This window comes from Alligator sinensis, unplaced genomic scaffold, assembly GCF_000455745.1.
Source record: "Alligator sinensis unplaced genomic scaffold, ASM45574v1 scaffold428_1, whole genome shotgun sequence".
NCBI classification, from domain to species: Eukaryota; Metazoa; Chordata; order Crocodylia; family Alligatoridae; genus Alligator; species Alligator sinensis.
The window spans coordinates 55,502-71,172 of NW_005841919.1; the positions used below are offsets into that span (position 1 = coordinate 55,502).

At 40.2% G+C, this 15,671-nt stretch overlaps 1 protein-coding gene and 1 pseudogene across 1 annotated transcript in view; both read left to right on the forward strand.

Annotated features, from left to right (window-relative positions):
• ERP44 (endoplasmic reticulum protein 44) overlaps positions 1-15,671 on the forward strand; it is an 81,702-nt gene that overhangs the window by 55,337 nt on the left and 10,694 nt on the right. Inside the window, exons 8-10 of the mRNA XM_006018988.3 lie at positions 1,556-1,672; positions 7,695-7,806; positions 10,194-10,335. Of these exons, the coding sequence (XP_006019050.2) occupies positions 1,556-1,672; positions 7,695-7,806; positions 10,194-10,335 (371 nt within the window). The remainder of the gene's footprint in view (positions 1-1,555; positions 1,673-7,694; positions 7,807-10,193; positions 10,336-15,671) is intronic.
• Positions 5,367-5,491, forward strand: LOC112549497 (annotated as a pseudogene).

Sequence of the window (15,671 nt, forward strand, 5' to 3'; positions counted from 1 at the left end):
CTATGGGGCCAGTCTGGGGCTGTGCTCTGTGCCTCAGGCTGTAGTGTGGACAGAACTTGCTGGCACAGCTCAAGGGTAAGGGTGGGGAGGGTGAGGAGCAATTGGGGGAGTAGAGGCTGCATGGTGGGATGGAGTGGGGAAGAGGCTGCAAGGGAAGATGATGCCGTGCAAAGGAGGTGTGGGGCAAGCAGCAGCTATGGCCACAGCTCTGACCACAAGTAGGGGCTGGAGCCCAAGCCACAGCAGCTGCCTTACCCCCACTGCTGTTGTACTCAATTCTAAGATGAGGGTCCCCCCCATGTTAAGGGTGGGGGGAGGGGTCATCTTATAATTGTGTAAATATAGTAGCTTCTTTTTTTCCTAGAAAAGTGATGGGTGTGTTAAGTGTTTAATCTATTTCTCTTCTTCATGTCTTGTCAAAATCTTGAGATACTGTATTGCAGACTTCTTTGCCTATGCGTTCTTTACTAAATCTTTATTATTATCAAAACAAATTGTTTACCTCCCTCCCTCCCTTTTTTCTTGCATCTGTTCAGTGTTTTACATATAGGTGTCTACAGTAGCATAATGAGAAGTTGGGGGCTCGGGCCCCAGCCTGGGGTGCAGGAATGGCTGTGGCTGCTGCAGCTGACCCAGCCCCAGGGTGCATACCTTGGCAGCTATGACTTTGAGTGCTTAGTAAATGATCGCTTCTGAAAATGCATCACTAAAGTTGTATCATATTGCCATTCATAATAATGAAATATATATGACATTTATTTGCCAAAAAGTCCACCACACCAAATGTGAAGCTTTAAATAAATAAAATCCTTCATGAAAAATCTTAACAGTGACTTCTGGCTATAATCTGCAATGGTAACAAATTAACAAATGTAAGGAAAGGATGTATGTTAGGGATGGTTCTTCTGTTTTTTTAAGGGGGAGATGCTTTCCAAGACTTCAGTAGATTTGATTGAAGTCATTTAATTTTGAATCAAAGAGCCCTCTAATCATTCCTTCAGCTTAATTTTTTTTTTTTACTTCCCTGGCACCAACCACAAGGATTTTCAGCAGAAGTCCTTATACTTTTCTTTGGAATTCAAATATTGACAAAATATAGAAGACAATTTCACAGTTTTAACCATCTTGCTTGGGCAATGCAAATTTAATCACCTCTAAGAAGCCAGTTTTGAGCTGTCCTTTTAATTTTTTATTGAGTTTTCATAAACACCAATTTTTAGGCGCTTAACCTGTGTGCAGTTAACCACTTGGTCTTTCAGAGACCAAGTTAACTATTACAAGCCAATTAACTTTTGAAATAGAAATTAGTTTTTCTACTTACTTACCCTTTTTGATTGAACTATAATGACTTATTTTGAATTGTAAAATGAATGTGTATGTATATGGGGGTGGGGGGGAATTTGTTTTGACTTATGGCCATAAATCTATATAATCTTACCTCTTAATTGTTTGCAGTTCTTTCTTGCAGCCATGTTCTCTTTCACCACTTTAGCAACATGTACTTCATCTTATTATTATTTTAAAGTAAGACTGATCAAAATTTGTTTTTAAACAGGAAAATGCTCCAGATATGGTATACTTAGGTTCTCTGACCAATTTTGATTTGGTTTATGCATGGACACAAGACAAATGTGTGCCACTTGTTCGAGAAATTACATTTGAGAATGGAGAGGTGAGAACTTTTTGTTTCTTCTACCTTTCTACTTTTTCATGCAACTTTCAGTCTCTTCTTTCAAAAACAAACTTTCTTTTCCTCTACTACCCCCACATCCCTAAATCTGATTTTCGTCCTGTTAGTTAACCTTCTCCATTGGAAACCTTCGTATATCAGTTAACATTATTTCATGCAAAAAGCATTTCATTTCTTTATTTCCTAACCCTTGGATCAGACTTGGGTAAAAAAAAAAAAAAAAGGCAAACTAGGAGCAGATTAGTAGTAAAGTTATAGATATTATAAATAAGTGTGGGGCCCATGTTGACAGCATTCAGGAGATGTATGATGTGATGTGTAGGTGTATGAAAGATGGTTGTAGGCATAGGACTTCATCTCTGGGCATGTCACTTAAATTTATACCCCTGTGTTTACCCATCTTAAAAAAGATAAGAGACCTTGAAAATGTTGTTTCCTACTCAGAGTGAAAAATACTAGGCACGTATGTTCATTTCAGTTTAAAGGAAAATCAGTCGTACACTGTAGTTACTTGTAATACATAGTTGATTGGCTTTCCATTTAATAAAAATATAACGTTTGTTTAATATTGTTAATATAGTAAAAATATATATTTAAAATATATTTTAAAAATAGTGTTTGATCTGCAATACAGGTGGATACATTTCACAAAAAAATTACACAAATTCTATAGAATTATATATTAAACGAATTCTATTAAGCGAATCCAGCACTATTTTCCGTGTCAGTCTTGCTTTTAGTTTTGACCTTCTTTACATTCTTGCTTTGTATCAGATTTTTTTCTTCCCTTTTCTAATAGTAAATTAAGCAGCATCTTTCCCTGGGTTGCTTTGAAGATCTGTTTTTTCTTTTCCCTGATTCCTTTACATCTGAAGAGTCGCTCATTTATTCTCACAATTAAGCTTTTTAGGTTTCCTCCGCTGTACATATCTTTTGTGCGTCATCAAAATAGCCAACTATTTTTATTATCTAGAACGGGGTGAAAGAAGGAACAAGACAACAACTATGCTTTTTTGATAGCCTATGTTAAGTGTAACCTTCTAGACAACAGACAGAGGAACTTAAAGCGTAGTTTAAATTCTTCATTTGCATTTCAATATGAAAAAGATCCCAGGTTATTAGCATTTTTAGAAGTGCATGATAGATTTTTAGTGTACTTTTCCCACAGTGAAATCAGATTCTGACCCTTAGAAACCAAGGTTCATGACTGTAAGTTTGTATCAAAATATGCCTCAGGTTTTCTAGTTTCTCTTGCTACTTTCTACTTTGGTTTGCTTAAGCAGATCCTTAAGTCATTCCAAATGGGTATTTTGCTTAGCAACAATTGTTTAAAAAACTGTGCGCTGCCAACAGCCATACAATTTGAAACATGCCAGAATTCTGATACTTTTGCCTGGTTGTAATTATGTAAGTAAAAAAATAATCAATGTATAATGATTATTATATTTGGAGCAAAAATATGAAACATTTTCAATATTTAGGCTATATTTTTCTACTTTTCTAAATGTTCTGTATAACATTAAGCACACGAGTTTTTTTCAACTCATAAAACAGTAAAAAAAAATAAAAAATTAAATTATGATTTAGAGAGACTGAATTGAAACACTAAAAAAAAGGAAACCAGAGAAATACATTTATTAGATCTGTTTTGTACATAAACTAGCCACACAAGTGGGAATTGAGAGCAAACTTAAACAGTGTGCCATTAGACATCATGGAGTGGTTGAATTCTAAGAAGTTCTTTGTATTATGAAGGAATCTGCAAATCTGAAAGTTTCCTTATATTTAAATGGAAAAACACTGTTGAGATCAGTAAAATATCTGAAAAATAAATAATTGTTTTCAGTGCAATTGCTGTTTAAACAATCTGTGGAGAGAACAGGTAAACTTGTAACACCCAAAATATTGAGTTGCGTGAAAGCTAGCAGTGTACTGTGTTTACTCAAATGCAAGATGAGGTTCCCCCCCATTCAGCATGGGGAGAATGCCCCTCATGCTGGATTTGAGTACAAGGTGAAAGGTGGGGGCAGGCAGCTGCTGCAGCTTTTGACTCTGAGCCCCGATTGGGGCTGGAGTCAGACCCCCTGCAGCCTCTGCCTCCCCCTCCCCCTGCACGCTTGCCCACCTTTTACTCTCAGGCTGGCTCCGGCTCTGGCTCCATTACAAGGAGCACATGAAAACACTATCCCCCTGCTTGGCCAGTTGGCAGCGGCACAGCTTTAGCCTCAGGTTGTTTCTGTGTGGCCAGGCGGGGGCTGTGCTAGTATGTGCTCTGTGCCCCAACAGGGTATGGAGCCTCAGCTGTGTTTGACACTAGGAGAGATTGGCTGTGGGGGCAGGCAGTGGGGGTGCAGGCATCGCAGTGGGGGTGGACAGGCTGCTCAGGGCCGAAGTGAGGTGGGAAGCCGAAGGTAAATTGTAAGCCTAGTAGGGGTACTACAGTGAATCATCAGGCATTTTTTGTTATGACTGGAAGATCAGTATTTGCAGAGCAATATTTGAATTGTAGGTGATGTTGCAGCATTATATCTGATATATGGTAGTCTGTATGAAACAAATGGAATAATTATTGCATTGTTTCTTAGATGCAAGAAATTAAATTTACTATATTTACTTGAATATAAGATGGTCCACTAATACTTAGATTCTGCATATGGAAAATTTATAAATTTGTTATAATTTTCCAGATATAGAATTTTTAATTATCAGAGGTTTGCCTTGAATTTGTTCCACTCCCACTGCTACAGCAGGGAAAATAAATCTGGGGGTGTCAGGTGGGTCCCAAGCCCTCTGCCCCCCCCTCCCCCCCCAACTGCTTCCCTCTGTAGTCCCTTCTTCCCACCTCCTACTCTCTCTGAGCACATAGAAGTGAGGGGCAAATCTGAAAACACTGACTTTGAAATAAACACATAGGCAAATTACTGAGTATCCATAGGCTTAGTTTATCCAGAATTGATACATTTTACCTGTTTTGAAACTGATGCAAGTTTTAAAACAGATACTCGCCATAAACACACTTTTAAGCAGCACTTTGGCCCTCCTTATGTATAGTATAAACATGCATGATATTAGTCCAAAGCCAAAAGGCTCATGATTTACCATATAGTTTGTTCGGCCCCAGCACAGTCAATAGTGTTTCAAGTCATGGTGACCCCAGAGCTCAGCACTGCTCTGTATGTGTGTGCACACTCCAGATATCCTCCCACAAAGGACCCATGTCCTAATTAGCCCTCCTCCCCCGCCCCATACATACACACTCGTGGCTGGAACTGGTTGTTCTTGTCACAAGTCCTGGGTTCCTCCAGAAATGTATATGCAGATGAGGCCAGTGTGTCCTACTCTGACTCCACCTCATGGAGGATAGGGCTGCACTAATCATATGCAACAGGCTGAGACAGGAGGTGACAGGGATTCCGGATGAACTGTTTGGGGCCCTGTTCGGTCTTAAATATCTTCACCATCATTTAAAGGTGGTGTAGAAGCAGGAATCATTGCAAATGGGAAAGAAAGGTGCAGCTCAGCTGTGGGAGTAAAGAAGCAGTTGAAATGTATGCAATGTAGTGGCTCCCCATGGCTTGAAAAAGTGTCAGTGCTGAAGGGGGGCTGAGTGCAGTGGACATTCCCATATAACTTATTTAGATGGGTTGTAATAACTGATTTTTGTGGTAGGTTCCCTTCAGAATCTTGGCCTTTTGGCTAAGATCAAGCATTTTTGGCACCAAGAGGAGGGTGTCAGGGCCAGCTCTGGCCTTCTAGGTGTTGGCTTGGTATTGCAGTACCTCTAGGCCCAGTGCCAGTTCCCTCCTGGGGGAGCAACTCCCCACCTTTTTTAAGGGCTACAAAAAAAAGGTTCTCATCAGTATGCTTGTCCAATATGGGTAATGTGTTTTATAGATATGCCCACTGTTGACTGCGTTTAATCAACCTTATAGTTGGTTTCCATTACTGAGTACATGCTGCTTTTGGCAACAGTTTGATGATAGACAATGTATTTAATGAGTTTTCCTTGTATACAAATGTAAGACGAGGGGCTATTTCCCCCTTGCTGATTGCAGGTGGGAGAGAACCTTGTCTTCTGTTTGAATAAATATGATACAGTGCCATTAATATGTTAATCACAGCATAAATTAAACATATACCACATAACCAGCCAGAAAAATGTTCCGCTACAATAGAGGACATCTTTGTGGCTGGTTTGTATAGTACCTTAATTAAACACGTGGCATACATTGTGTTCCAGACCCTTTTGCCAACAGTCTTGTGATTGGTGGCATCACCTGTGGACTGCCCCAAGTCTGAAACCAGACCTGGGACTGATAGGAACAATCATTTGATTGTCGGCAACAGTCCCAGTCAGCCCTGGGTCTGAAACCAGACCTGTCACTGGTACAGATCCTGGACAGCAGGACAGAACAGACCTGTTCTGACAGTCACCTGATTGTTGGGACAGCCCTGGGTTTGGAATCAGACCTGGGGCTGTTGGGCCAATTGGGACAATAAGTTGGTTGCGGGCACCAGTTCCAGACATAACCCCAGCCGCATTCCTGGTGACAGCTTGGGGCCTCACCCAGGGCAGAGCTGTGTTCCACTCTCTGCATGCCCCTGCCTGTAGAACTGACACCCATCACAGGGAAATGCAGGGAGTGGATTGCGGCTCTGCCCCAGGTCCCAACCCTGCACTGTCATCATGCCATGATCCTGGCCCCACCCCGTCCGCCTGTCCCACTCACAGATGCCACTCTTCACCGACCTGCAGCCCCATCCTATCCACCCAGCCAAGCTTGAGGCAGAGCCATGTAGGGTGTTTTGGTGAGCTGTTGCAGGGCAAAGGGGGGATGCTGACCCAGCCCGCAGTAGCTCACCAAAACTCTCTAAGTGGCTCTCTAGCCCAAATAATTGCCCAACCCAGGTCTATAGAGCATAACTATATAGAATGGGATGATGAATCTTGGGAAATGTTCTCTAACAAGGAAATCTAAACAAGTTAAAGTTTCCTAGAAAAGCTACTGGAAGCCTCATTGATCAAGTCATGTAAGGTGAATAAATAACTGGACAATGTATTATAAATTAGTCTTACTATACTGCTTTGAAAATGTAATTGTTTAAGCACAGATTATGTTCTTGCAATTTTGCAAAGACAGCAATCATTTTGGACAGAGAGAGATTATTTCCCTATCTCTAAATGCAAGGAACAGTAAGCTAGATAAGTTTTGTATGATCTAGCAATTTCTGGAAGTGAGTGCCATACCATCTATAGAGAGCTTCACCATCAGATAAACAGGAAGAGTTCACAAAGATGTCTTGTCTGAAAACTATCTGCGTCTCATCAAAATAGTTAAGTTAGTCCCAGGCTATGTGGGAAGCTTGAAAGATCAGTATCTTGAAATGCCTCCAAAAGTTGACCACTAGTAAAATATTACTGTCTAGTTTACATACTAAGAAATATTTCATACTAAAGTATCCTGGTACCCCTTTTATCCTGAGCAGCTAATCAGAGTTATGGGGTTTGTAGGCTATTCTAGTTAGGAGAAGTTGATCATTGAATCAGATATTTCGTACTTGCAGGGAATAAAGAAATCCTGTTTTCATGAACATAGGAGAGATTGAACACTCCAATTACTTTTTTTTCTTGCTTATAAATACCAATGTGTGTTTTTAGCTAGTTTCCAACTTAAGCACTTGTACTCCATTTGATTTTGGGCGGGGGGGGGGGGAAGGAGGGGCATGGGAGGGCGGGGGGGGGGGGGGGGGGTAAGGAGTGGCATGGGAGGGCAGAGGGTGAGGAGGGAGGGAGGGCAATGAGAATGTGCTTAACTGTCCCTTGCAGGTATCTTAAATAAGGGGAGTGGTAAAATGAAAGCATCAAGAAGTTCACCCTAAGTTTTAGCAATCCTATTCCTTCAGCTGTCTTTAAATAAGAAATCCAGTGCAGTTAAAAAAAATCATTAGAACGGCTTAAGTGTTTGCTGGGCTTGCAGGAAATCAGATGGGTTTCTCTATGCAGGAATTAACAGAAGAAGGCTTGCCTTTTCTCATACTTTTCCACATGAAAGATGACTTGGAGAGTTTAGAAAGATTCCAGCAGGAAGTTGCGCGACAACTAATAAGTGAAAAGGGTAAGTATTATTGCCTTGTCTTGTCACTTTTATTGGGTTATTAACATTTTATTCATTAAAGTTCAGCAAATGTGATAAGTAGGCAAAACTATGCATTGTATGTGAGAAAATACAGTATATTTAAAAAATCAGCCCCCCAAAATTCACATACAGTGCATACTTCGAAATTGTCCTCCCAAAATTTGGTGCGTTTTTTAAGCACTTCTGGAGACACTGCACGCCATGCAGCTGCCAAGGTGGCTACTGTTTGTGTCTGCTCAGCAAACTGATGGGTTAAAGTCCTATATTTAACCCTTGCACAACCATAGCTATTGAGTGAGCCCAAAGCAGCAAGTGAGCTGTTGATAGTAATTCAGTGAGGACTGTGATGTGGAAACAGCACTTTATTTACAGGAACTTCATATAAAGAAGTGCTTACAATAAAGAAGTAATAGTCTTGCCACTGCCCTTTGTAAGGGTCTGGGGCTTAACTTTGTGCGACTTTAGAGGCAAGTCCTCCTGGGAACATAGAGAGTCCAGGAAATGTGGCATCACAGGGGACAGTGTGCAACAGCAGGTAGTTCCTGATGCCACACTACCTAGATAGTCTCTGTTTCCAGGAGACTTACTCTGTCACATAGTCAGCCATGAAACTGGGAAAATCTTTTTTCTATATTCTGTCTTCCAAAATCAAGGTACACATTTTATCTGGGGGCATTTTACATGCTAGAAAATACAACATTCTAATTTTAAAGCTCTTCAAAGCAAATATCACAGATGTTTCTATATAGGTCTCAGCACAGTGAGGCCCTGAGCCTTGCCATCTCTTTTGAGCACAACAGAAATAAGCATATAAAATAGTAAGAGCAATTACTTTGGAAAGTAACATTTTATGTAAGCATTAATACAGTTCAGATTTGTAGGGTATAAAAACTAAGGACCACATCCTAAACACTGAAATACAGTCCTATTCTATCCTGCTTTAGCTGCTGAAAAACAATTACTTCTGTAACATGCCTTCATTTCTTAATCTTAGCCTTGTGACTAAATCAGAAGAAGTGGTGAAGGGAGCCTACCCACAATTTGTCTTAATTGCTTTTCAGAAACTTGAGTACAGAGGAAAAGGATTCCATTAAGTACTACTCAAAGTATGGACAAATGTGTTTTCAGCTACTTTAAAAGGAGAGGGGGAGCTGTCACTTGGAAGTGCAGCATCTGTTACAATTTAACTGTTACCTCTGCACAATCTTATATGCTACAAACAGACATCACATCTGTCCTGGGACAAACCATTTTATCCTGTGACAAAGTGTAATCATTCTGATGTCCATGCCCATTTTCCTGGGTTAAATCCTTAAAAGGTTCATGGCATAAGATGTACTAGCAGTTTATCCCAAGACATTGCAAAGTACATCTGTATGGTTATCCTGGGATTGTATCATTGAATCAATGACAGAAAAACTGGTGTATTTGGCTGCTCACTATATCCTGGTTAGAAAGGTAATATATATGTATGTCAGTCCCAGAATATTTCTGTTTCTGGACAAACACAGGCACAACTTGTCCAAGGACAAATGCAACATCTTTTCCTAGCCATAGTGATATGAGTTAAATCACTATAATTTTAAACCTAAATGAAACAGGGTTAAAGTTGTAAAAGGTTTGCTATAGTTATATTTCTATCAAAGCATGCAGGTATAAAGTAATGTTGCGACAGATTATATTGGTATCATTTGAAATCAGTGCAGTTTATAACCATAAATTATCTAAACCATAGATAATCTGTACGTCCGTAACCATAGATACCCAAAATCTACACCTGGTCATTAGGGTTTTGCTTAATAAAACCCGCTGCATATTACCATCAACAACTAAAGGCCAAAAGCATTGTACTGGAGGCATTTTCCACTGCTTATTAGAACCATGCTTAATAGAATCAACATCAAATCTGAAACTGCACTTTTTGTGTACAAGTTTATTTTCTGCCAGTTATTGGAATTGAGTCTGCATGCATGCATGTATGCTACACCGCTTGGTTGCTGTGCAGTGGCTGGTGACTACCAAGCATGTGGGGTAATGGCATCTGCATGGGCTTTTTACTTTGATGTTTATTAGAATCACTTTTTTTTTAGAATCAAAAGTGCTCTACCTAGTATGAGTTTTGTAAGTAGTGTATGGTGTAATGGATAGAACAAGATGTTGGTTTTTAATCTAGATGATAATATAGCCAAAACTATTCAGGAAACATTGTGATTTTTTTTTTTTAATGTTTGCCTCCCTAAATTCATTCCCCTCTTCATGGTTGGCTCTAATATTAAACAATGTTTGTCTTTATTAAGTTTTCCCAAACCTTTAACATTTCTACAGTCAACAATTGAATTAAATTTGATGTATATGTTCATTTTAAGGTACAATAAATTTTCTACATGCTGACTGTGATAAATTCAGACACCCACTTCTGCATATTCAGAAGACTCCAGCAGACTGTCCTGTTGTTGCTATTGACAGTTTTAGGCATATGTATGTCTTTCCAGACTTCAATGACTTGTCGTGAGTATATATTTTCTTTCCTTTGCATATTACGCCTCGTTGGGAAAAACAAAAATTAATTGTTTACATACTGGAAGTAACATATGACAAGGAGTGAGGGAATTATTTTGAGATAGGTGGGGGAGCAGGGAAGGGTGATTGGAGGCAGGGGCCGCCACATGCATGTACTGATGCGCAGACACATTTCCAGCATACAGCCAGGCAGGTTGGTGGGAGCAGCCCTGGCAGCTGGATACAGGTAAATCTATGGGGTGGGGGGTTGGAGGGTCAGGACTTGGGGACTCTTTGGGTGGCTGCATGGCAAGGGATAATAGACAGTGCACACTTCCTGCTTTCTCTGTTCTTTTTCAACAATTAACTCAAGGCAGAAAACTGGCTTATAATTCAAGGCCTACAGTTGAAGCTGAAAAGCTGAATAGGTGTATTCCCGTTAAGTTTTTTTTTTCTTTTTTATGTATTTAAAAAAAAAAAAGATTCATCAATTTATTGTAGTCTCCCTCTCTATACAACTTAGTTTCCACCATGTGGTGACATAATCTTTGGGGTATTGTATCCCTCTCACCCTTCCCTTCCCCCCCCCAAATATATCTATTCCTACTCTTTAACTTGGGGGAAAGAGAAAGCTGGGACTGGCTCTTTCCCAAATACAGAGAACATGCCTGTTTTTGCAAAGGTACCATACCTGCCTCTCTCAGACATTCCAGGTGCCTGTAGGGAATCCCATGTTTCCAGGAAATGCTCCATATGCAGATCTTTTCATGTAATATGAGATCAGGGAGCATATCTGTCTCTTGGGTAGATCCATGGGATCTGCTTCCAATCCTGATGCAACTTGGTGCCCTGTCCCCTGTAGCACTGTTTTATCAGACCATTTATGGCCTTGGCTTCTGTGGGACCTTTGGGACTACAGTTCTCAGCACTGTTTCAGACAGAGATCTCCATTGCAGGGCTCTGAAAGGGGACTTGCATCCTCACCTCCCGCTGAGTTTTAAGACTTCACACCCTCTGAGGAAACTGCTGAAAACTGCAGAGATTCAAGCACATGCTCCAGGGGTGGAGGGGTGGCACTTTAATTAGAGCAACTCTGAGAGCCACTCTAATTAAAGCACCACCATGTCTCACGTATCAGCGTCCCTGTGCTTAAAAATGGTGGTTCTGTAGTTCAAGTGATTCGAATGCCATTTTTAAGCTTGGGGACACTAATACATGAGATGCAGGACGGTGCTGGAGCACGGTAATTGCCACAATCCAGTAGACACGATTAATTGAGTCTGTTCCACCGCGTTGGAATTCCAGTGCAGTGGAGCAGCCTCCATGCTCATGTATAGGTTCCCATTGATCCCAAGCATTCCCAAGCATTCCAGCTTCATGGTTCCAGCATTGGGCTCAGCTTTAGATTAACTTCTTCTGAGCTGGTCTGGTTCCAGCTCTGAGCACTGTTAAGGATCTGGCTCAGCAGTCCAAGGATTCCAGAGTGCCCTCACAGGCAGGGTCCGATATCAGAGTGTACAGGGAGTGCTGTTGCATCCACTTTTGATTCTTGCTACACCCAAACCTTAAACCAACTGCCTGGCAGTGGCATTTCTAGTCAGACAGCACTGAGCAAGTCAGTTGACATCCTGGCTCATTATAATTTACCTGAATGCTGCAAATCTGTCTTCACTCCACAGGTGTTAACAACCCCTTCTCCTTTCTAATGGTATTGATGTTCCACTATTCAAACTATACTTTCTTCTGCAAATTTGCTGTTTGTTAGGCATTCCTGCTTCCTGTTAGCCATTCCTGGTAAGTCTTTCTTCTATTTCACAGCTCTGCAGACTATTTTCTAGTTCTAGCTAAAAATCTTAACTTTGGTTTGGTAATATTAACTCAGGTATAAAAAGGACTGACACTGACGTATTGGAGGGACTGTTGAGACACTTAAGAAAGCTAGACTTTGTTTTGTTAGTCTGAACAAGAGATGTGTATTGAACTATAATGACTACAGGACTAATATTTTTGCTTAGCTTGTGTTTTGTAAACTTTATATATAATCTAATAAATTAGTGCACATTTTAATAAATTTATATTTGTTTTTGGTTTGATCCTAAACTAAATAATATAGCCCTTGGCCTCTAGCATATTAGTAAAGCTTCTAATTTTTTTTAACTGAAGAAAATTATGTTCTTATGCGATGGTGTCACACCATCAGCACTCCCCTTTTCAAAATCCAAGATCTGCCCATGTGCATAGGCCTCCTGGGTTCCAGGATGGAGTCTGCAGGATTTGTACCCAACTTCCCTTTGGGGGCCTTCAGTCCTCCCTTGTTACATGGGACAATTCTGGCTATCTGGCTGCCTTCTCAGCTTTGATCTCACAGATTCTTCTTGGTTGATTTACCAGTGTTTTCCCTATATTGAAAGGCTTTTTGCCTATTCAGGTTTGAGATTGGGTGACTTGTAAAGAGCCAGTCCATTGACATGCTGCAACACGGTGGCCCTACCAAGTAGTCTTACTTTTTAACAAGGCTTTAGAACTGGCTGAGTTGTTTTAAATTCCTGCTTCTGCAATCCCTAGTAGGTTGACCCCTTTGGTTAAAAATCATACTCACTGACTAGCCTTCTGGTCTAAATAGCTAACTGTCAAACCCTCACTGTGCCTTTTGATGTGCTAATTAATTAATCTGTCTGGGTGATGACTGATGCACACTGGTGTAGCATTTAACAAGTGTACAGTTTAGTCTTCAAACTTATTATAGATCCATTTCTCAGGTAAAAGTTAAGGGTAAACTGCAGTCCCCTGCCATCTCAATTGCATTTAATCACTGAACCTTTTGGATTGCACATGGAAGATTTCTGTGACTTCATAGGTCCAAACCAAAAATCCTTTGAGAGCTGGCTCACTACAGCATTTGCAATAATTCATGAGACACTTGCAGAAACTCTCTAAATGAGGGGTTTTGTTTCAAACCTTTCTTTGATGGTGTTGAAAGAGATGTGAACTCCAAGCAGATTTTTTTTCAAGCTTTGTAAATTGTATATTGGTTTCAGTGGATCTGTGATGATTTAAACCAGCTACAGGGCTGCTCCCACATTCTTAATGTTCAGAAAAACTGAGCTGTAAAGAGAATATGATAACATTTCAGTTATTAAACCTCCAGAAATTCAGTTTTTGTTGAAATTTGCATTCACTTGAGCAAGGTGCAAAAGCAAATAAAAATAGTGGAGTCATCTCACTTGATAATGTCCTGAGCCGTCACAATTATCAAAGTGATTATGTTCCCAAATATGGTGATTCATTAGTCTGTGATATGATTTACAGAAGTTAACTGTGCAATTAACTTATATTTGCCACAGTTGTTTATGTATAGTACGTATATATTCATTTAAAGAATGCAGTTTAGATAAGAAGTCACTTAAGAACATGATCACTTAGATAAGAAGCCACATTAATACTGTTAAACACTTGCCTGTGTCCAATGGTAAGCTTTCCAGATTTAAAATTCACCATCCACTTGAAGTTTCTACCAAATTTTGGTACCAGTCAAATGTGACACAAATGTGAGACTAATTTAAAATCAAGAGCACAAAAATGATAAACATGATGCAAGTCTGAAACTGCTCTATTTTCTCATACCACACATCTCCAAATAAGACATACAGTTTGTTTTTGGAAGGCAGCATATATCACATAAAGTAAATCTGCTTGGAAACATCGTGGCAGGACAGCAATAAGGCTAGGCCCCAGAGGGTTACCACAGAACTCTGCCCCTTCTGCTTGCTGGGACCAGAGAAGCGGCAGTCATTTTGGGAACCAGTAGAGCACGGGGTCTGCAGCTTCTGTTCTTTCCTGCTTCTAGTTCAGCAGTGAAAAATCAGTTTCCCTGCTTAAGATACGCACCTCAATTTTTGGAGGTTTGACTGGGAAATGATGTGTATGGGTAATAAGGCCAAATTCTGATGAGCTCCTAACAACCATATGTGCTCTGACTACTGAAGTGATCTGTAATTGTGACAGAATTCAGGATTGCTTGCCCCTTCCCCCCTCCAATAGCTTTTTGCTCAACAGCTCTACTAGGCAGTTTTCCAGATAAGTGATTTTTCTAGTTTGGCAGAAGATATCCTGTGCTAGCCAAAGTAGCCCATAAAATAATACACTTTTTTCACAGTAGGGCCTACCCTTCTGTGCATTTGTGCATCACTTAGCAAAATGGATTCCTGAACTTTGCTGGGGTATCTAGAGAACTAGTGTGATGCTAAAAGTGTACAATAGTAATAACAAATAAGGGTATCTAGATCTTTATATAGCATGTTTCATGCATCTTTAAGCACTTAAAGTGTATGCACTACAAGTCTCACTATTCGTAAATTAAAAAATTACACCCCATACTTGGAGAGGATTGCATCTTCAAACACCATCACTGCCCCCTCCGGTCTTATCAAATCCATCATCAAAAACAAACTCTTCTCCAGGCAAAACAAACTGAACAACAAAAGCAAAACCTGACAGCACATCTCTAATATTATCATGGTCAATACATCTCATAGTAAAACCATCAGAGTCCATGAATCCTGCACACACCTAACTGTGAAATATCTCATCTGATGCACCCAGGGGCTTCACAGAAACTATGTTGGTGAAAATAAGCTACCTCTGTACTCCAGAATGAACTCTCACAGAAAAATGATAAAGAACAGTCTGTCAGTGGTGGCAAAATACTTTTCACAGAACAGCCACTACTACCTCTTTGGCCTCACAATCCTTGTGCTTAAGGGAAATCTGCTCAATGCCATGACAAGATGGGCCAGGGAGCAAAAATTTATAACTTTATTGCACATCAAAAAACTAAGCACAGACAATAGTTTTATAGCTCATTACAATTTACATGCCTTTCTGCTAACGCCTCTATTCTCCACAGGTTAATGGCCCTTTTTTTTTTAAAATGGTCTTATTCTTTTACATCTATTTCAGCTGCTCTTTACTTGGTGTGAACTACTTCAGCTAACATCTTTGGTGCACAGGTTTACTACTCACTTCCCTTCTTAAATGTTCACTTTCATTTATGTAATGGGGTTCAACAAAGTACTTATTCTACTTAGCACTTAGCTTAGGCTGTATCTGCTTCTTTCTTAGATCTGAGGAGGAGCATCTTGTACTCAAGAGCTTGTACAACACCTCTCCCAATTGAGTAGTTGATCCAGAATGCTAAAAGCAAATCTTGCTTCTTCCATGTTCCCTAAATTGACATAGCTACAGCAGCACTACTACCCTACTGTGTTTCATAGATTCATAGATGTTAGGGTCGGAAGGGACCTCAATAGATCATCGAGTCCGACCCCCTGCATAGGCAGGAAAGA